Here is a 23,390-nt window from a genome sequence, read left to right on the forward strand (position 1 = left end):
AGGTACAGATTCCACTGATATGGTAGACATTGTCACAGAGACTGTAAAGAGGATTTCAGTGGTAGGTTTTATTAATCAAGCTACTATTCTTCCACCCAAATCAGAATGATGATATTGATATGGCCGTTCTTAATGCAATCCTCAGCATTAACCCTTTCTGCACCTTCTATGACTAATATCATTTTGAATCAGATTCCGCTGCATCAAATCTTCCCTCATCCTGTAGTTAATTGGTGGGAACCCAGGCAGTGCAGACTGTAAGTGGGGGCTGTGAGAGCAGGAGCTAATGTCCACAATGTACAGAGACTGGAATCCTGTGTATTATCACCAGGACGCAGGGAGGAACATGACTGAACACTCATGATGCAGGAACTTGAATGCTCAGTAATTCTCAGCAGCCCCATCCTGCCCCAAATTGATGCCCATGTTTACAGTGGGCACAGGAAACTTCAGCAAATCTTATCCCTGGGTCTTGGCTGAGGTGCTGACTGATCAAGGGAGCACTCAATGAAGTGACACTGATTGTACTCCAGAATGGCTGTGGAATTTCAGGACCAATGTTTACCAATTGAACAGGAATTTTCCTTTGCGTTGTTACTTCTCAGGAATGACCAGAAGGTGCACACAGTTTGGGTCTTCTGTAGAGTCAGGCTTCTTCCTGTATCTTTCCCCTCTGTGTTGTTCCAAGTAGGGACCCCAATCAGGAGCTGATGTGCAAGCAGCAGATATTTTCTGTGAATGGAAATGTAAAATGTTTGATCATTTCTGTTGGATTTTCACCCACTGTTAAGTGGAAAAGAAATCTGGTTCCCAATCAGATTATTCCGACACCTGATAATTCACACTATAGCAAACAATATTTCATGACAAAGATTATACTTTCATCCAGACACTTCAATTGATCCTGTTGTGCACTGGCAGTGAGACACACTGAAAGAAATGGACTTTTCACAGACAATCAGTTTGATGCAATGACCTTAGTGCAATTCATTAAATGTTAAAGGTCAGAGACATGGTGAGATGAAGAGGTTTAGGGAGGCAATTCCAATGTTTAGGGTTAACCCTGCTGAATGCACAGTTACCAATGGGAGAGTGAGTGAAATGGTGAGTGTTGCAACAAATGTCAGAATTGTAGGAGTGCAGGTATTTTGATGGTTCACACAGTTGGAGGAGGGTACGAGAGAGAGGATTTGCTCAATGATACAGGGGTGAAAATTTTAAAAGTGTGATGTTGGATTAGCGTCTCATAGTGATCAACAAGGACAGGGCTGGCAGATGAACAAGGCCTGGTGTGGTTTAAGCCACAGTGCTATGGAGAAGCATGGATTCACTTAAGGTGGAAGACGGGAAACATGAGCACCAGTAGCCAGTCAATTAACCTACAAATTATAAAGACAATGACCAGGATTTTTCGGATAGCAAGGTTTCCTGTCCGACAACCCGAAGACTTGGTGAGGAATATATCCGTACAGGTTATGGCTGTGCCAGAGTCACTTCAAGCTGCTCAGAGCATCAAATGGTTGGATATGGGATTTTTATCCTCCATTTTGTGCATTTTCCTTGAACAAAACTGCCTGCCAATCTGACTGACCAGCAGTGCCACAGGGAGTAATGGTCACTGCTGGCACCAGAAGCAACCTCCAGAATCAAAGTGCTGGAGTTCCACAGGAGGAGCCAGTAGTGAGGTCACATGACAGGAAATGGGAGCGAAGGTCCAGGGAGAGTAGGGAGAGTAGGGAGACTCAACAGCAAGGTCAGGAATGCAATGAATATCTGGATAGGCTGGGACTTTGAGCTGGTCTCATTGATTGAGTCAGCCATCTCCTTTTCTGAGCCTTCCTGTTCTCCCCTTACCACGCAAACCCACAATTGCAGGGGAATATTAACTGATGCTCTAGGCTTTGCGTACACCTTATAATGTTGTAGGCCGGACACAAGCATGGGATGGCAAACGAGGAGACTGTATGGGCCCTCCTGCCTACTAGTGCAGGACTGTAAGAACTTGCTGTTTACAACAACCTCAAAGACCAACCTCCTAACCATTGCATTAGGGGTTTAGTATCCTGTAATGATGTCACAGAGCAGCTTTTCATTGGGAAGAGATACCACAGTGTAAGCTGAATTAAGAAACGAAAAACAGAAATTCTTGGTGAATTGGGCAAAACCCGAAAACCGAACACTGTTTACATTAGAAATACTTGCAGAGAAGCAAATGATGTAGACTGACTAGCATTAATGATAAGGGTTACAGAATAGTTTATCAAATAATCCTTTAGATGTATTGTTGAGAAAAGACACATTTTGTCAAATCCTTTTGTCCTGCATTTATTGGGACATTTTGCAAGAATCCCAACCAATTCAAGGTGAAAAGTAAATTCTGTCATCTGAAAGGAGACTATTGATTGGTTGCTAAATGAATTCTGATTGGCAGAGATGTTGCCGTGGAGAATGCACCCACTAATGCTGATTGACAATTAACTGCCAGGTTTTGATTAGAGAATGTGGAATTTCACGCCATGGAGAGGAAGAGGCTGAGGGGGATTTCACTAAAGTTCACAAAATAATGAGAGGTCTGGGCAGAGCAAACAGGAACAATTAGCTCAATCTCATTAAATCTGTGCTGTTTAGACCTTGATGTTTTGATTGATTTGCAAAAGTAGCAAATAGAGTCATAGAGATGTACAGCACAGAAACAGACCCTTCAGTCCAATCGTCCATGCTGGTCAGATATCCCAACCTAATCTAGTCCCATTTGCCGGCATTTGGCCCATTTCCCTCAAAACCCTTCCTAATCATAGACACATCCAGATGCCTTTTAAATGTTGCAATTGTACCAGCCTCTGCCACTTCCTCTGGCAGCTCATTCAAAATACGGATTACCCTCTGCCTGAAAGTTCTGGACTCTTCCACTCCAGGGAAAAGACCTTGTCTATTTACCCTATCCAAGCCCCTCATGATTTTATAAATCTCGAGAAGGTCACCCTTCAGCCTCCAACGCTCCAGGGAAAACAGCCCCAGCCTATTCAGCCTCTCCCTGAAACTCAATCCTCCAACCCTGGCAACATCATAGTAATTTTTTTCTGAACCCTTTCAAGTTTCACAACATCCTTCCAATAGGAGGGAAACCAGAATTGCATATGATATTCCAAAAGTGGCCTAACTAATGTCCTGGGCAGCCACAACATGGCCTCCCAACTCCTATTTCAATGCTGTGACCAATAAAGGAAAGCATTCAAGACACCTTCTTCACTATCCTATCTAATTGTGACTCCACGTCCAAGGAACTATGAACCTGTACCTCAAGGTCTCTTTGTTCAGCAAAGCACACCACCCCCACCCCCCCACCCCCACTCCCCCACGACCTTCCCAACAAGTGTACAAGTCCTGCTCTGATTTGCCTTACCAAAACATAAATGACAAAATGCACCGATCCTTGTGGCACACCATTGGTCACAGGCCTCCAGTCTGAAAAGCAACTCTCCATCACCACCCTCTGTCTTCTACCTTTGAGCCAGTTCCGTATCCAAATAGCTAGTTCTCCCTGTATTCCACGAGATCTAACCTTGCTAATCAGTATTCCATGAGGAACCTTGTTGAACACATTATTGAAGTCCATATAGATCACGTCCACCGCTCTGCCCTCATCAATCTGCTTTGTTACTTCTTCAAAAAAACTCAATCAAGTTTGTGAGACATGATTTCCCACACACAAAGCCATTATAATTATCCCTAATCAGTACTTGCCTTTCCAAATACATATAAATCCTGTCCCTCAGGATTCCCTCCAACAACTTGCCCACCACCGATGTCAGGCTCTCTGAAATATAGTTCCGTGGCTTGTCCTTACCACCTTTCTTAAATAGTGGCACCACGTTAGCCAACCTCCAGTCTTCCAGCACCTCACCTGTGACTATCGATGATACAAATATCTCAGCAATCATTTCTCTAGCTTCCCACAGAGTTCTTAGGTAGACTTGATTAGATCCTGGGAATTTATCCACTTTTATGCATTTCAAGACATCCAGTACCACCTCTTCTTCAATATGGACATTTTTCAAGATGTCACCATCTATTTCCCTACATTCTATATCTTCCATGTCCTTCTTCACAGTAAACACTGATGTAAAATACTTGTTTAGTATCTTCCCCATCTCCTGCAGCTCCACACACAGGCCTCCTTGCTGATCATTGAGGGGCTCTATTCTCTCCCTAGTTACACTTTTGTCCTCAATGTATTTATAAAATCCCTTTGGATTTTTCTTAAACCTATTTGCCATTGCTATCTCATGTCCCTTTTTGCCCTTCTGATTTCCCTCTTAAGTATACTCCTACTGCCTCTATACTCTAAGGATTCCTTCGAACTCTGCTGTCAATACCTGACATATGCTTTCTTCTTCTTCATAACCAAAACCTTAACATCTGTAGTCATCAACATTCCCTATACCTACCAACCTTTCTTTTCACCCTAACGGGAATATACTATTTCTGGATTCTCATTATCTCATTTCTGAAGACTTCCCATTTTCCAGCTGTACCTTTACCTGCAAACATCTGCCCGCGATCAGCTTTTGAAAGTTCTTGCCTAATACCATCAAAATTGGCCTTTCTCCAATTTCGAACTTCAACTTTTAGATTCAGTCTATTCTTTTCTATCACTATTTTAAAACAAATAGAATTATGGTCGCTGGCCCCAAAGTGCTCCCCCACTGACACCTCAGTCACCTGCCCTGCCTTATTTCCCAAGAGTAAGTCAAGTTTTGCACCTCTCTAGTCAGTACATCCACATACTGAATCAGAAGATTTTTTTCAGCACACTTAACAAATTCCTCTCCATCAAAACCCTTGATACGATGGCAGTCCCAGTCTAAGTTAAAATCCCCTACCATACCAACTCTATTATTCTTACAGATAGCTGAGATCTCCTTACAAATTTGTTTCTTAATTTCCCACTGACTATTGGTGGGGTTTATAATACAATCCCAATAAGGTGATCATCCGTTTCTTATTTCTCAATTCCTCCCAAATAACGTCCCTGGATGTACTCCCAGGAATATCCTGCCTCAGTAGAGCAGTTATGCTATCCTTTATCAAAAATGCCACTCCCCCTCCTCTCTTGCCCCCCTTTCTATCCTTCCTATAGGATTTGTATCCTGGAACATTAAGCTGCCAATCCTGTCCATCTCTGAGCCACATCTCTGTAATTGCAATGACATCCCAGTCTGATATTCCTAACCATGCCTTCCCCGTTAGCTCTCTTGAATTGAAATAATTACAGTTTAATTTATCAGTCCAACCTGTAGTTGTTTTCTGCTTTGTTCTTGCCTGCTTTAACTAGTCACCTTTCCCAACCAATCTCAAATTGATCTTTTTCTTCACTATTTCCCTGGGTCCCACTATTCCCCCCACCCCACCCCCCCCCCCCCCCACCTAACTAGTTTAAATCCTCCTGAGCAGCTCGAGCAATTTTCCCTGCCAGTATATTCATCCCCTTCCAATTCAGGTGCAATCCATCCTTCTTGTGGAGGTCACTTCTACCCCAGAAGAGATTTCATTGATCCATTAATGTAAACCCTTCTCCCCTGCACTATCTCCTCAGCCACACATTCATCTGCTCTTTCCTTCTATTCATACCCTCATTAGCTTGTAGTACCAGGGTTATTCCACATATTGCTACCCTAGAGAACCTCCTCTTGAATTCCTGCCTAAGCTTCTATATTGTCCCTTTAGAATCTCATCCTTTTCCCTTCCTATATCATTAGTTCCAAAGTGTACAATGACCTCCTGCTGGTCCCTCTCCCCCTTGAGAACATTCGGCACTCTCTCCAACATATCCTTGATCCTGGCAACACACCATTCTGATTTTTCACTGTTGGCCCCAGAAGTGTCTGTCTATGCCTCTGACTAGAAAGTCCCCTCTCACAATTGATCTCTTGGAACCTGACGTACCCCTCATTACATTGAGAACCAGTCTCCGGACCAGAAATTTGGCTGTTCGTGCTACATTCCCCGGAAAGTCCATCAACCCCTACATTTTCCAAAACAGCATACTTGTGTGAGATGGGGACAGCCACAGAAGACTCCTGTACTACCTGCCTACCCATCCTAATTTTCCTGGAGTTAACCCATCTACCTGAATGTTTCTGCGGCTTTTCTCGCTTCCTATAACTGCCACCCGTCATATTCCCTAGCTCTTGTAAATTCCTTATTGCCTCTAACTGCTGGTCCAACCAAACCATGCGATCTGATAGGATTCACAATCAAAGACACTTCCTGCAGAAGTAACCATCAGTAACATGGAAATGCTCCCTAAACTCCCACATCTGATAGGAAGAGCACCTCACTCAACTAAAGGTCATCGTTGCTCCTTCACAATCTACAGACCCAGAAAATAGCACCATCTTTTTGCTCTTTAAAAAAAATACTGCTCCATGCTAACTTAGTACCTATGGTTTATATTTTTAAAATTTAATCAACAGACCGATCTCAATAAAAGATATAATTAAGAAAGAATCCGCTCTATTCACTACTGTAGATTTACAGCAAGATTACAAGTACAAACTATGCACATGTCTGTTCCTGTGCTGTGAGCTCACCCACACAGGTTCCTCTAAGGTCAGCTGTGAATTTCACTGTTTGTTAAATTTTCCTAAATGCACTCTAATGTCCAGAGATACATGAACTCAAACAGCAAAAGCAGTGATAGTGCAGATTCACTGCTGTGTCAGACAGCAGGGTCAGTCTTTCTCTGACTCTGTGGTCACTGCCTTTGTCTGTCATCCTCCTTTTAAAAGTGCCATTGTTTTGATCTTTTATTGCAGAATCATTCGGTGTACTAGAGACAGCGCTGGATAATCACTGAAATGGGAATAATGTCCAGGGTTATGGGAAAAAGCCGGGGGAATAATACTAAGGCCTTCTGCGCATTCAGAGGGCTGGTACAGGCATGATGGGCTGAATGGCTTCTTTCTGCACCATAACAACTCAGATTCTGTGAACTTTGTGTAGTTGAGACAGACAAATCATAACCTTGGTCTTATATAGAACAGTACGGTACAGACACTAATCCCTCAGTCCACAATATTGTACCGAACATGATGCAAAATTAAACTATTTTCTTCTGCCTGCCATTGGTTCACATCCCGTCATTCCTTGCATATTCATGTCTTTAATTAAAAGTTCCTAAATGCCTTTATCATATCTGCCTCCACCCCCACCCCGGCAGCCTGTTCCAGACTCCTGACACTCTTTGTGTAAAAAAACTTGCCCCTCACATCTCCTTTGAACTTTTGCCCTCTCATCTTAAATGCTTCTCTTAGTATTTTTGAACTGTGGGGGGGGAAAAGATTCTGACTGTCAACCCTATCTATCCATCTCATAATTTTGTAGGCTTCTATCAGCCGCTCCAGAGAAAACAACCTGAGTTTTTCTAGCCTCTCCTTAGAGCTCATACCCTCTAATCCAAGCCTCATCCTGGTAAACCTCTTCTACACCCTCTCCAAAGCCTCCACATCCTTCTTGTAATGTGGCGACTAGAATTAAACGCAATAGTCGTCATGCAGCCTAAGCAAAGTCTTATAAAGCTGTAACATGACCTCCTGATTCTTGTACTCAGTTCCCTGAGCAATAACGGCAAGTACGCCATAAACTTTCTTTATCACCCTACTTGTGACGATTTGTTTTGATCTGTATTTGATGCTGAAATGAACTTCTGACAACATTTTCATAACACCACTAAAACCATATATTTTTGCCTGCATAATCTGATGCGATTCCTCTGTAGTTACAGAAATCCTCTGTTGCAAAAATCCACACCCATGCAGTCATGCCATTGGCACTTGGCTATTCAAATAGCAAATCGAGAGTTTGATGTTGGAAAAGCACAGCAGGTCAGGCAGCATCCAAGGAGCAGGAGAATCGACATTTTTGGCTAAAGCCCTTCATCACGGCTTTAGCCCGAAACATTAATTCTCTGCTCCTTGGATGCTGCCTGACCAGCTGTGCTTTTCCAGCACCACACTCTTGACTCTGACCTCCAGCATCTGCAGTCCTCACTTTCTCCTATTCAAGTAACAACTCAGCAGACCTCCCAAATCCGACCCTCTGTGAACTTAATAATTCAAATCTGTGCTCTTAATTACATCAAGTCCTGATCATCGATCATTCCTTTCTCACTAATTCATATTGGCTCCTGCTTAAGTAAGTACTCAAGTTTAACATTCTCCTGCTAGTTTCCAAATCTTTCCATGGTCTTGGCTCACCCTTTCCTGGAAATCTCTGTGACATGTGTGGTTGTCTAAATCAAGCATTTTGAACCCTTGCTGTTTAAATAGTTTGACCATTTGTAGATGGCCCCTCAGTTGCTGAATTACGGGATTTTGGAATTCCTTCCTCAAAACTCACTGTCTCCCTGCCTTTTCTCTCATTGAAAGCATGAAGAAACAAAATGTGAGATTGATCTTGACTAACCTGTACTGAAACCAGGAAATGTTCCACGTGGACTTTATTCGAAAACTACTGAATCCCACCACCTAATGCCACTACTTGTTATTACAACCAGACAAACGTAAAGATCTGCAATGCAGAAGACACCATTCTGAAACTGAGAGCTAGTTTTGAAACAGTCCAAACTCCAACTTTGTAAGGTGCATAAATAGTGTATGAATTGATTGAGAATTTAATGAAATCAACCTAACAATCTGTGATCCATGACTGAAATACAAAATATAGTGTTTAGTGGACCTTTCGTTTATATTTGTTAAATTAAGGTGACCTGCATTTTCCAAGGTATTGCAACACACTGATATGTCCTTATTTGTGATGTGTTCCAATAGTGCAATTCTTTTATTATTTTAAAACCTATCTTTGATTTAATTGCATAAATGTGATAAATTATGTTTTTTTGTAACATTGAAATAACCATAGTCCTATCAGATCACAGGGCTGCTCTCTCAACAGAGAGCGAGGTGATTGATGGTGGTTTAACCTGAGGATCAAGGGGAGAGTTCCAGAAGGAGAGTTCATCACAGTAACCTCAGCTGGTACAGGGATTGGCATCACTCAGCATCACCAACTCACCCATCCAACCAACTGAGCTAACCGATCCACTTTCTTTTAGTTGTATATTCAAACATTCACAGATACTACTTCCAGTCCACTCCAGCTTTAGTGCCTGAACCAAGATGGTATCACAGTGGATTGAACTGAGCATAAGTGAAAGGACAACAAAAAGACATTTTGACTTTGAAACAATATGCTTTGCATTGCATCTATCATGATCCAAAACCTAATTTTATGTTCTCTGTTCCTTAATCTTTAAAAGATTTCAAAGCATCCCTCACCTGCCACAAGGTGGGGCCCTCAGCTTGGACAACTCTCACCACAGCCATGATGGGGATCCACATAATACAGAAGATGGTCATACACCAGCCCAGTGCTCCTGACCAGACAGGGTATTCAACAGATCCATATCTTAGTGGGGCAAATGTTGTCAAGGACCAGATTAAGACTGCCTGAATGTGGATAAGATACAAAACTAAATCAGAAACAGAATGAGAGATTGGGTATTTTCAGTTTAAATCAAAATAATGTGTAACAGCTTCTTACCACCAGCAAACACGGAGAGATCAGAATCCAACACATTCTCCACCACAGCCAGAAGAGTCAAGTCCTTTCCCCAATCATCATCTCAATGTCCTTGATGAATCTGTTTGTCCCTGTGAACAACAAGGAAGAAGAGAGACACCATCACTCACTCTGTCCTGTCTTTAGGGCAGCTTGTTTACTGTTGAAGTTCATCTTGTACAGGGTGGCACTGATGAACAGGTTAACCCAGAGAAGGGATTGCTCCAGATTTCAAACAGGATAAGGAAATTGATTCTTGTCACCAACTGATTGATCTTTCTCTCCCATTTTAGGAACAAGGGTCTGTCCATCCCAGCACAAATTGGAAACATAAGCTTTTCCTGGAATGAGTTCTTCTTGGGCGATGAAGGTAACTTGGAATTTGAAACACAAACAGATCAATCACGACCGTATTGATGGTGGAGCAGGCTTGAGGGGCTGAATGGGTCTATTTCTGCTAAGGACTTGTAAAATATGAAAGTGAAGAGTTCACAACAAACCCTAAATATAGAAACATGTGAACAACAGCAAAAATAGGCTAATTTTCTCTAATCTTTTAACAAATCACTTGTTAGGGATACGATTAATACTGATAGAAACCAATGAAGGGTAAAGAGTGGGGTGTTTCCAATGTAAAGAACAGGGGTATAAGTGTAATTAATTAAAACTTATAAAATACACCATTGAGTTAAATGCAATAGAGATGACCACTTAGGTGATATGTTGCAACTGTAGCATGTGGGTGCTGCTGGATTCCTAAAGAAATCCAGTTATATTGGATCAGCTCAAACATTTGATATAGTACCACACATGAGGCTCCTTAATAACCTGAGAGCCCATTGTGCTGGGTGTACAGTATGACCATGGATAGTGGATTGGTGAGCTGATAGAAGATCGACAGCAGTATCTTGTCGGGATCTGGATGATGTGAGCTTGGCAAGGTTTATTCGAGAATTGGATGAGAACTGTAGCAATTCTGATGTCGGGAAGACCATATTTTTTTTTATTCTTTCAGTAAGCAATGAGCTGAATCTGTCACTCAGCAGTGATGAGTTCCTAATTAATGGGATTATTCCCTATTAAGCAGCAAGCTAATGGTACAACACGCCCAACTAATATTCAGCTTCCTATCTTAAACTCACCTAACAAGCTCAACATTGAGAAAACTTGACCCGGAGATTAGAGTGGGGATCTCGTGAATTCAGCTTTTTACCTGCTCCAAATGACCTAAATATTAGGCACTGAGGTCTCAGAGAATACTCCAAGGACGCCAGCCACATACACTTTACATTCATGGTATTGGATCTGATATGTGCCAGTCTCTAATATCTTGCTGGGCCATCTCAGAAAATTTCTACACTTCAGTACTGCACCACAGTCTGCCCCAGTGACTATCATTGTAATGCCTCGGCCAGCACACCCAAGAGCATGAACCCAGGCTGCATCTCCAGGCTGGTCACTTGCTGTCCCAATTCTCACTCATTCTGAGCTGGCCTGGATGCTCACAACACCTCTCCCTTGCCTTGCCTTTTGCCTTTGTGTGTTTGCTACCTCAGCCAGGGATATTATTCCAGTCGCTCCTTGCCATTTAGTGCAGACACAAAGGAAGGAATCTTGTTGTGGTTGTCAACAGGACTCTGTCAAATCAAGGAGGGTGTAATGGGGTGCTGGCACAGTAAGTCATGGGCAGTCTCTGATACCAATTCCATGTGCTTAGACATGGGCAACCAGCTGCTCAGGGTGGTCAACATTAGTGTTTACTCCACGTAAGGGGTTAGGAACTGAATGAAGGTCAGCCCACCACCTGGCTTGAGTCTTTCTGCTCTACTGTGGGCTGCTTACTTCCTGAAATGAGACAGAGGCAGGTATTAATGGAGATGAAAGGACGTGTCCCAATTGTTACTGTAGGTGCAGCTGGGAGGTATCCTGAGTGAACAAGCAGTGCAGAGGGACTGCAGGATTAATGGTGTCTGGGATTGGGGTAGGTGTGAGTGAGCGGAGGGGGACAGATTGCAAGCTGTAGTGAGATTGGTAGGGCATGAGACTCAGTGGAAGGTGGGTATAGCAAGAGAGTTACGGTGAGGGTGAGGTAACAAACATGGTAGCACTTACTAGCAAAGTGGAGAAGATCATTGACTTCCTTCTTTCACTGCTGGGTATTCCTCCAGATGGCTGAGATTGCACTGATCCAGGTGGCAACCTCGGACCAGGTTGTCATGTCATGCCCTGATCTTATCAATCCAGGGGTAAGAAGAAATCCCACCTCAACACCACACTATGCAGTAGAACCTTTAGATCCCTACCCATCAGGCAGGACACTCCTTCCCCCTGCCTGCCTGCTATGTCTGGGATCAATATAAGTAACACTGTAGGGCTGTTCTAGACTGACAGTGTTTGTATGGATACTTAACGGGGTTTTAATGAAGTTGTAGCCACAACATATGGAGCTCCCAGTGTTGGCCTGGGTGGACAAGGTCAGAAGTCACATGGCACCACATTATAGTCCAAAAGGTTTATTTGAAATCAAATGCTTTCGGAGCACTGCCCCTTCGTCAGGTGAAGTAAAGAGAAGCACACAGACACAGAGTTTATAATCAGAGAGATCAAAATATCATACAAGTGGTGTGAGTGGAGTGTTGACAGACTGAATAATAGGTCTCTGCAGGTGATCAAGAGTGTCAGATGGTGTGAATAAAGTGTCAACAGCTGAATAGCAGGTGAAGGGATGATCTATAATCTGATTCATTAAGGAAGAGAGATAATTACAAAATATTAAAAATAAGGTAGTTCTGGAGACAAACCAAATGACTGGAATAACATGGTAGGTATAAGAGTCACACGCCGAGGGTCTAACCAAAGTAACAAGTACTAATCCAAAACTGTACACATTAAATAAGGTAGAGAGATCATAATAAGTTATCAAGGTGATGGTGTCAAAACTGGACAGTAAGGAAGATCTTACAGGTACAGAACAGTGTAATGGGGTCACATGTAGTACGACTTGTAACCAAGATCGTGGTTAAGGCCAAATTCATGGCTACAGAACTCAGCTATTGGTTTCAGCTCAGTAATTCTGTGCTATTGTGGTCCTCAAGATACAAAACAACACAGAATTATTGTGAGGTAGCAGTGCTAACCACTGGGCCACTGTGCCACCCAAAGTGGGGACATTTTCAGGATGGCAACCTGTAACTGTATGACAGAGATTAGAGCTAGGGCCTCGATTATGACTGGAATGAAGAAAGTAAATATACAATCACCAAGTTTCCAGATCACAAAAATAGGTGGGAGGGCATTTGGTGAGGATGACACAAAGATTCTATTGAGAGATACAACAGGTTATGTGAAAGAACAAAGGAATAGAGGAGTTGAATATTATTTGACTGAAAAGACTGCAGAAAGCTGCAGCACAGAAGGATTTGGGGTTCCTTGTGCATAAATCTGAAAAGCCTGGCCTTTAAATTTTATGGGTATGAGGGAAGGAAAATGGATAGTTGGCCTTTATTTCAAAGCAAACAGAATACAAAAATAGGTAAGCTTTGTTATAAATGTTCAAGGCACTAGTGAGACCATGGCTGGAATATTCGGAACAGTTTCTATTCCTCCATGGGATGAGGATGCCACTGGCTCAGTAGAATTTATCGTCCATCCCAGAGAGCAGTTAAGAGTCAACCATACTGCTATGTGTCCAGAGTCACATGTTGTCCAGACCAGGTAAGGATAGCAGTTTCTTTCCCTGAAGGACATTAGCAAACCAGAGGGGTTTTTTCAATCATTGACATTGATTCAAGGTCATAATTGGACTCTTAATTCTAGATTTTTATTGAATTCAATAAAACGGGGCAGCACAGTGATTCAGTGGTGAGCAATGTTGCCTCACAGCACCACGGACCTGGGTTCAAATCCAGCCTCAGGTGGCTGTCTGTGTGGATTTTGCACATTCTCCCCATGTCTGTATGGGTTTCCTCCAGGTGCTCCAGTTTCCTCCCACAGTCCAAAGTTATGCAGCTTGGTTGGACTGGCCGTGCTAATTTCCTCTATAATGTCCACGGATGTACAGGCTAGGCTGGTTAGGCATGGGAAATGCATGATTACGGGGATAGGGTAGGGGTCTGGGTCTGGGTAGGATGCTCATCAAAGAGTTGGTGTGCACTCGTTGGGCCAAATGGCCCGCTTCCACATTGCAGAGATTTTATGATTCAAATTGCACCATTTGCCATGATGGGATTCGAGCCTGGATCCCTAAGGCAGTACCTGGGTTAACAATCCAGCGATTATATCATCAGGTCATCATCTCCCCCTCAAAAAAAATATATTGGCTTTGGAGGCAGTCCAAAGAAGGTTCATGAGATTAATTTCAGATATGGAGAGATTTTCTTTTCAGGAGTGTTCGAGTAGTTTGGGCTTGAGCTCTTTTGAATTTCGTGGAATAAGAGGCGATCTATTTTGAAAAGTATATGATTGTTAACGATTGTGCTTGATCAGATATAGGAATAGAGGCTGTTTTCACTTATGCTAGAGTCTGGGACCAGAAGGCATCTCCTGAGAACCAAGAGGTTACATATTTAAGACAGAGATGAGGAAGACTTTTTGCTCTTAGAGTGCAGTGGTATTCTTTTTACCACAGAGTGCTGTTGAGGCTAGGTATATAAGTCTATTCATGTAAGATAGATTGTAAATCAGTAAAGGAATCAAACATTGTGGGGAAATGGTAGGAAAGTGGAGTGAAGGATAGTCAAATCAGCCATGACCTCATTGAATGGTGGCGCAAAATCAGTGGGGTGAATGGCCTACTTCAACTCCTCTGTCTTATGGTCTCATTGTCTTAAGTACTTATACTGCTATAAAACTCATACTTACACAGTCTGGGCTCTGTGCTGCCTCACTACATACAACAAACACACAGTAACTGCAAGCTGGCTGCTAATATTATCACTGCTACTGAAGGTTAGTCAGGAACCTTTGTACATCACATATTTGTGAAGCAATCTAACAGCAGAAAGATAAACTCCCTATGTGATCTTGGATTTGTGCAATAAAACAAGTATCAGCAATTAACAAGACAATGACTGTGGTAAAATTGGCTGAAATCCAGCAAAAACAAGTGGATCCTGAGTGAAGGATGCAAAAAATGATGTTGTGTGTTTCATGCTGGTTTCTGGAACCAATTAGGTTTCATTGTCAGGAAGAGCAAGTGAATTCTGATACACGTCTGCCAGCATCTGATTCATTTGGTCTGATTTTATTAAAGAAACCTTAATTTTCACAAAGTACTTTAAATTTAATCTGTTTATTTGTTTCGGTCTCTTTTATGATTGACTGACCATAGATCCAACTGAGACCGATGAGTTGCAGGAGAGCTGTTATAACGAGAATCCAGTCCGTAACGTAATGATCCATTAAATTTAGCCAGTAAATCCCAGCCTAAAATTAAATGGAAAATTCAAAAATGTTACACAGGAAAATGATCGTACTCTTACTTTCAAATTCAGACTTTGATGAGATTTGAAAAATGTATACATGTAAGTGCTTATAATAAAAGCACAATTCTAACTAAAGCAAATTCAGAAGTCACAATGTCAGGTTATATTCCAACAGATTTATTTGAAATCACAAGCTTCTTCATCAGATGATGAAGGAGCAGTGCTCTGAAAGCTTCTGATTTCAAATAAACCTGTTGGATTATAGCCTGACATCGTATGACTTCTGAAATTGTCCACTCCAGTCCAACATTGTCACTTCCACATCATAACTAAAGCAAAATACTACAGATGCTGGAAATCTGAAACAAACACAGAAATTCCTGGAAAAAATCAGCAGGTCTGGCAGTATCTGTGGAGAAAGAAACTAACATATTGATTCCAGTCTGGTACAACTCATCTTCAGAACTGTTCCAACACAATTCGAACTCGATGCTCAATATTCCCTCATTCATTTGTGTGTGGGATTCAATTATGTTGCTGTTCCCTCTTCTCCATTCTCACCTGAAAGTCCTTTTTGAAATGGGGAGATCAGAATTTACCTGCAGTGTTCCAAATGTGATCTCACGTGATCAAATAAGTGAAGAGGTTACCTCAGAGTCCAATTGGACCTTGATCAGCTGGGCCAATGGGCTGAGGAGTGACAGATGGGGTTTAATTTAGATAAATGTGAGGTGCTGCATTTTCGAAAAGTAAGTTAGGGCAGAATTTATACACTTAATGTTAAGGTCCCGGGGAGCGTTGTTGAACAAAGAGACCTTGGGGCGCAGTTTCATGCAGAAGGTGGTGTGTGTATGGAAGCTTTGGAGGCTGGTATAATTACAACATTTAAAAGGCTTTTGGATGGATATATAAATAGGAATAGTCTAGAGTGATATGGGCCCAATGCTGGCAAATAAGACTACATTAATTTAGGATATCTGATACCATGGATGAAGGATCTGTTTCTGTGCTGTACATCTCTGACTTTATGACCCTATGGGCGGCATGGTGGCTCAGTAGTTAGCACTACTGCCTCACAGCGCCAGAGACCCAGGTTCAATTCCCGCCTCAGGCAACTGTCTGTGTGGAGTTTGCACATTCTCCCTGTGTCTGCGTGAGCACTCTCCGGGTGTTCTGGTTTCCTCCCACACTCCAAAAATGTGCAGGTTAGGTGAGTTGGCCATGCTAAATTGTCTGTAGTGTTAGGTGTAGGGGAATGGGTCTGGGTGGGTTGCTCTTCGGAGGGTTGGTGTGGACTTGTTGGGCCGAAGGGCCTGTTTCCACATTCTAAGTAATCTCATCTAATCTAAATACATCCTAGATTTAGACATCATGACCCCTCATGTACATCTTAACTCTTTGCCTCCTGTTTTAACTGCCTGGGAACATTGCATTAATGGGATTTGTGAAATTACCAACTCTCCCCACTCAGTATCTGAACTACATTCCCATTCAACACAAATATCTGAATAAGGGAACATGGCTCAGGAGTAGGCCATCCTGTCCCTGGGGCTTACTCCACCATTTAATAAGGTTAAAATCACACACCAGGTTATGATCCAACAGGTTTATTTGGAAGCACTAGCTTTCTGACCGCCGCTCCTTCATCAGGTGGTTATGGAGTATAAGATCGTATGACATAGAATTCAAAGCAAATTTTGAAAACTAATGCTTCCAAAAGAACCTGTTGGACTATAACCTGGTGATATGTGATTTTCAACTTTGTACATCCTAGTCCAACACTGGCACCTCCACATAATTTAATAAGGTTACCGCTGTTATGAATTGCTTTGAATATATTTGCGTCCTTCTTTCCATAATACAAGCAATACTGTATACAGACTCTCACATTATGGAACCATCAGTGCACTGTATAACTGAAGCTTAACATCTCTACTTTTGTATCCACTCAGCCTTGCAGCAAATGATAAAGTTATATTAGCTTTCCCAAATATATAGGTGAGGACTGCAAATGCTGGAGATCAAAGTTGAAGAGTGCGGTGCTGGAAAAACACAGCCAGTCAGTCAGCATCTGAGGAGCAGGAGAGTTGATGTTTTGGGCATAAGCCCTTCATCAGGAATGAGGCTTGTGGGCCAAGGGGGCTGAGAGATAAATGGGAGAGGGATGAGGCTGGGGGGGAGGATAGCTGAGAATGCACTAGGTAATATATCTCCCTCCCCACCCCTATCCATGGTCCATAAAGACCATTCCTTCTGCAACTCCCTTGTTCAGTCCATGCCCCCACCAACCCACCCTCCTATCCTGGCACCTTCCCCTGCCACCAAAAGAATTGCAAACCTCCACCCACGCCTCCCCACTTACCTCCGTCCAAGGCCCCAAAGGAGCCTTCCACATCTGTCAGAGATTTATCTGCACTTCCACACACATCATCTACTATGTCTGTTGCTCCCAATGTGGTCTCCTCTACATCGGGGAGACAGAACTCCAGTTTGCAGAACGTTTCAGAGGGCATCTCCAGGACACACGCTCAAACAATCCCATTGCCCCATTGCCGAACACTTTAACTCCCCATTCACTAAGGACATGCAAGGCCTGGGCCTCCTCCACCGCCAAACCCTAACCACCCGATGCCTGGAGGAAGAATGCCTCATCTTCCACATTGGGACCCTCCAACCACATAGGATCAATGTGGATTTCACCAGTTTCCTCATTTTCCCTCCCCCCACCTTATCCCAGATGCAACTTTCCAACTGGACACCACCCTCTTGACCTGTCCTACCTGTCCATCTTCCTTCCCACCTATCTACTCCATCCTCCTCTCTGACCTATCGCCTTCACCCCCAACTTCATCTACCTATCGCATTCTCAGCTACCTTACCCCCAGCCCACTCCTTCTCTCATTTATCTGTCAGCCCTCTTGGGCCACCAGCCTCACTCCTGATGAAGGTCTCATACCCAAAACATTGATTTTCCTGCTCGTTGGATTCTGCCTGATCTGCTGTGCTTTTCCAGCAGCACACTCTTCATTTTTCCTAAATATATTGGAGGGCTGTTTTTCAGACTGGAGGCCTGTGACCAGTGGAGTGCCACAAGGATTGCTGCTGGGTCCTCTACTTTTTGTCATTTATATAAATGATTTGGATGTGAGCGTAAGCGGTACAGTTAGTAAATTTGCAGATGACACCAAAATTGGAGGTGTAGTGGACAGCGAAGAAGGTTACCTCAGATTACAACAGGATCTTGATCAGATGGGCCAATGGGCTGAGAAGTGACAGATGGAGTTTAATTCAGATAAATGCGAGGTGCTGCATTTTGGGACAGCAAATCTTAGGACTTATATGCTTAATGGTAAGGGCGGAGGGAGTGTTACTGAACAAAGAGACCTTGGAGTGGAATCGCTGGTAGATAGGATCGTGAAGAAGGCATTTGGTATGCTTTCCTTTATTGGTTAGAGTATTGAGTACAGGAGTTAGAAGGTCATGATGCGGCTGTACAGGACATTGGTTAGACCACTGTTGAAATATTGTGTGCAATTCTAGTCTCCTTCCTATTGGAAAGATTAGATTAGATTATTTACAGTGTGGAAACAAGCCCTTCGGCCCAACAAGTCCACACCGATCCGCCGAAGCGCAACCCACTCAGACCCATTCCCCTACATTTACCCCTTCATCTAACACTATGGGCAATTTAACTTGGCCAATTCACCTAACTTGCACATTTTTGGATTGTGGGAGGAAACCGGCGCACCCGGAGGAAACCCACACAGACACGGGGAGAATGTGCAAACTCCACACAGAGAGTCACCTGAGGCGGGAATTGAACCCGGGTCTCTGGCGCTGTGAGGCAGCAGTGCTAACCACTGTGCCATCGTTGTGAAATATGAAAGGGTTCAGAAAAGATTTACAAGGATGTTGCCAGGGTTGGAGGATTTGAGCTATAGGGAGAGGTTGAACAGGCTGGGGCTGTTTTCCTTGGCACGTCGGAGGCTGAGGGGTGATCTTATAGAGGTGTACAAAATTATGAGGGGCATAGATAGGATAAATAGACAAAGTTCCCTGGGGTCAGGGAGTCCAGAACTGGAGGGCCTAGGTTTAGGGTGAGAGGGGAAAGATATAATAGAGACCTAAGGGGCAACTTTTTTCCACACAGAGGGTAGTACGTGTATGGAATGAGCTACCAGAGGAAGTGGTGGAGGCTGGTACAATTGCAACATTCAGAAGGCAATTGGATGGGTATATGAAAGGAAGGGTTTGGAGGGATATGGGCTGGGTGCTGGCAGGTTGGACTAGAGTGGGTTGGGATATCTGGTCAGCATGGACAGATTGGACTAAAGGGTCTGTTTCCATGCTATACATCTCTATGACTCTATATGCTGCATCTGCACAGTAACTTTTGATTGTCACGCATCCTTCTGTCTCTCAGAGTTCTGCAATCTCTAATCATTTTGATATGATGTTTTATTTTTTATTCTTCCTGCTAAAAGGGAAACACTTCATGTTTTCCTACATTATACTCCATTTGCTACATCTTTGCCCACCGACTGAAACCATCTTTCTCTTTTTATAGCCCCCTTATGTCTTCCTTGAAAATTACTTTCCAATTTTATGTCATCAGCAACTTTGGTAACTGTGTCTTCTACTGCTTCATCTATGTCATTGATGTAAATTGTAAATCATTCAAATGCCAGAATTGACCCTGAGGCACGCCACTTGTTACATCATGAGAACCTGAAAAAAAAGCACATTTGTGCTGACTCTCTGTTTACTATTAGCCAGCTAATTTTCTGTCCATGTCAATATGCTAACCCCTGTACCATGAGCTCCTATGTTCTACAATAAATATTAATGTGACACTTTATCAAATGCCTCTGGAAATATAAGAAAAAGTACATCCACCATTTCCCCATTATCCAAACACTCATATTATTTCTGAAGTAATTCTAACAAATTGGTGAAATATGTTCTCTCCCTTCACAAGACCGTACTGGCTCTATTTGACTACTTCAAAACCTACATTGTCATGCCACAAATTCCTTAATAATAATTGCTAACATTTTACTTATGATAGATAGTAAGTTAACTGCTCTGTATTTCTTTCTTTTTGAATAAAAGATTTATATTTTCTAACCCAGTCATAGAGTCAAAAGGTGTGGTGCTGGAAAAGCACAGCTGGTCAGGCAGCATCCAAGGAGCAGGAGACAATAGACAATAGGTGCAGGAGTAGGCCATTCAGCCCTTCGAGCCTGCACCGCCATTCAATATGATCATGGCTGATCATTCCTAATCAGTATCCGCTTCCTGCCTTATCTCCATAACCCTTGATTCCACTATCTTTGAGAGCTCTATCCAACTCTTTCTTAAATGAATCCAGAGACTGGGCCTCCACTGCCCTCTTGGGTAGAGCATTCCACACAGCCACCACTCTCTGGGTGAAGAAGTTTCTCCTCATCTCTGTCCTAAATGGTCTACCCCGTATTTTTAAGCTGTGTCCTCTGGTTCGGCACTCACCCATCAGCGGAAACATGTTTCCTGCTGCCAGAGTGTCCAATCCTTTCATAATCTTATACGTCTCAATCATATCCCCTCTCAGTCTTCTAAACTCAAGGGTATACAAGCCCAGTCGCTTCAGTCTTTCAGTGTAAGGTAATCCCTCCATTCCAGGAATTGACCTTGTGAACCTACGCTGCACTCCCTCAATAGCCAGAATGTCTTTCCTCAAATTTGGCGACCAGAACTGCACACAGTACTCCAGGTATGGTCTCACCAGGGCCCTGTACAGCTGCAGAAGCACCTCTTTGCTTCTGTACTCAATCCCTCTTGTTATGAAGGCCAGCATGCTATTAGCTTTCTTCACTACCTGCTGTACCTGCATGCTTGCCTTCATTGACTGGTGTACAAGAACACCCAGATCTCTCTGTACTGCCCCTTTACCTAAATTAATTCCATTGAGGTAGTAATCTGCCTTCCTGTTCTTGCCACCAAAGTGGATAACCATACATTTATCCACATTAAACTGCATCTGCCATGCATCTGCCCACTCACCTAACTTGTCCAGGTCACCCTGTAATCTCCTAACATCCTCATCACATTTCACCCTGCCACCCAGCTTTGTATCATCAGCAAACTTGCTAATGTTATCGCTGATGCCATCTTCTATATCATTAACATATATTGTAAAAAGCTGCGGTCCCACACGGATCCTTGCGGTACCCCACTGGTCACTGCCTGCCATTCCGAAATGGAGCCGTTTATCACTACCCTTTGTTTCCTATCAGCCAACCAATTTTCAATCCAATCTAGTACTTTGCCCCCAATACCATGCGCCCTAAGTTTACTCACTAACCTCCTATGTGGAACTTTATCAAAAGCTTTCTGAAAGTCCAGGTACATTACATCTACTGGATCTCCCTTATCCATCTTCAGAGTTACATCCTCAAAAAACTCCAGAAGATTAGTCAAGCACGATTTCCCCTTCATAAATCCATGCTGACTCTGTCCTATCCTGTTACTACTATCCAGATGTGCCGTAATCTCATCCTTTATAATAGACTCCAGCATCTTTCCCACCACTGAGGTCAGACTAACTGGTCTATAATTTCCTGCTTTCTCTCTCCCACCTTTCTTAAAAAGTGGTATAACATTAGCCAGTCTCCAATCCTCAGGTACCGATCCCGAATCTATCGAATTCTGGAAAATAATCACCAACGCATCCACGATTTCCCGAGCCACCTCCTTCAGTACCCTGGGATGTAGACCATCAGGCCCCGGGGACTTATCAACCTTCAGACCTAACAGTCTCTCCAACACCAAATCCTGGCAAATACAGATTCCCTTAAGTTCAGGTCCTTCGGTCACTGCTACCTCAGGGTCTTCCCCAGTCTTGTGTCTTCCCCAGTGAACACAGATCTGAAGTACCCATTTAATTCTTCTGCCATTTCTTTGTTCCCTGTAATATATTCCCCTGTTTCTGTCTTCAAGGGCCCAATTTTAGTCCTAACCATTTTTTTGCCTTGCACATACTTGAAAAAGCTTTTACTATCCTCCTTTATATTATTGGCCAGTTTACCTTCGTATCTCATTTTTCCTCTGCGTATTTCCTTCTTAGTAATCCTCTGTTGTTCTTTAAAAGCTTCCCAGTCCTCTGTTTTCCCACTTATCTTTGCTATGTTATACTTTTTCTCTTTTAACTTTATATGTTTCTTAACTTCCCTCGTCAGCCACGGCCACCCATGCCTCCTCCTGGGATCTTTCTTCCTTTTAGGAATGAACTGATCCTGCAACTTCTGCATTATACACAGAAATATCTGCCATTGTTCCACCACGGTCATCCCTGCTAAGGTATTGCACCATTGAACTTTGGCCAGCTCTTCCCTCATAGCTCCATAGTTCCCTTTATTCAACAGAAGTACTGTCACTTCCGACTGTACCCTCTCCCTCTCAAATTGCAGATTGAAACTTAATGTATTATGGTCACTACTTCCCAATGGCTCCTTCACTTCGAGGTCTCTGACCAATTCTGGTTAATTACACAATACTAGATCCAGAATTGCCTTCTCCCTGGTCGGCTCCAGCACCAGCTGCTCTAAGAATCCATCTCTGAAGCACTCCATAAAGTCTCTTTCTTGAGGTCCAATACCATCCTGATTCTCCCAGTCTACCTGCATGTTAACATTCTCCATAACAACTGTAGTAACATCTTTACCACAGGTCAATTTCAGCTCCTGATTCAACTTACATCCGACATCCAGACTACTGTTTGGGGGCCTGTAGATGACTCCCAAGAGGGTCGTTTTACCCTTAGTATTTCGCAGCTCTATCCACACTGACTCTACATTCCCTGACTCTAGGTCCCCCCGCGCAAGGGACTGAATATCGTCCCTTTCCAACAAGGCCACTCCACCCCCTCTGCCCGTCAGTCTGTCCTTACGATAGCACGTGTAGCCTTGAATATTCATTTCCCAGGCCCTGTCCACTTGAAGCCACGTCTCAGTTATCCCCACAATATCGTATCTGCCAATTTCCAAAAGAGCCTCAAGCTCATCCATCTTATTTCTAATGCTTCGTGCGTTCATATACAGCATTTTTAATTTGTTACTGCTCTCACCCTTCCCATCAACCCCTATTCCACTCAACCTTACAGCATGATCCCTTTTTGAATTTTCTGCCTCATTGATACAGTTGTCTTTCTTGACTTCTCTTGTTCTAACTTTTCCTTCAACTTCCTTTTTGTACATCCAGTTTGTCCCCTCCCCCCCGCTACTTAGTTTAAATGTAGCGGTGTTGCAGTAGAAAACCTGCCTGCCAGAATGCTGATCCCTAACCTGTTAAGGTGCAAACCGTCTCTCT

General features: G+C 43.1%; 1 protein-coding gene across 1 annotated transcript in view; it reads right to left on the minus strand.

The window, feature by feature from the left end:
- The window catches only part of LOC132820008 (sodium- and chloride-dependent neutral and basic amino acid transporter B(0+)-like), a 207,459-nt gene that overhangs the window by 156,664 nt on the left and 27,405 nt on the right, over nt 1–23,390 (minus strand). The window contains exon 10 of the mRNA XM_060831935.1: nt 14,946–15,045. Within this exon, the coding sequence (XP_060687918.1) occupies nt 14,946–15,045 (100 nt within the window). The remainder of the gene's footprint in view (nt 1–14,945; nt 15,046–23,390) is intronic.

Source organism: Hemiscyllium ocellatum, chromosome 11, assembly GCF_020745735.1.
Source record: "Hemiscyllium ocellatum isolate sHemOce1 chromosome 11, sHemOce1.pat.X.cur, whole genome shotgun sequence".
Classification (NCBI taxonomy): Eukaryota; Metazoa; Chordata; class Chondrichthyes; order Orectolobiformes; family Hemiscylliidae; genus Hemiscyllium; species Hemiscyllium ocellatum.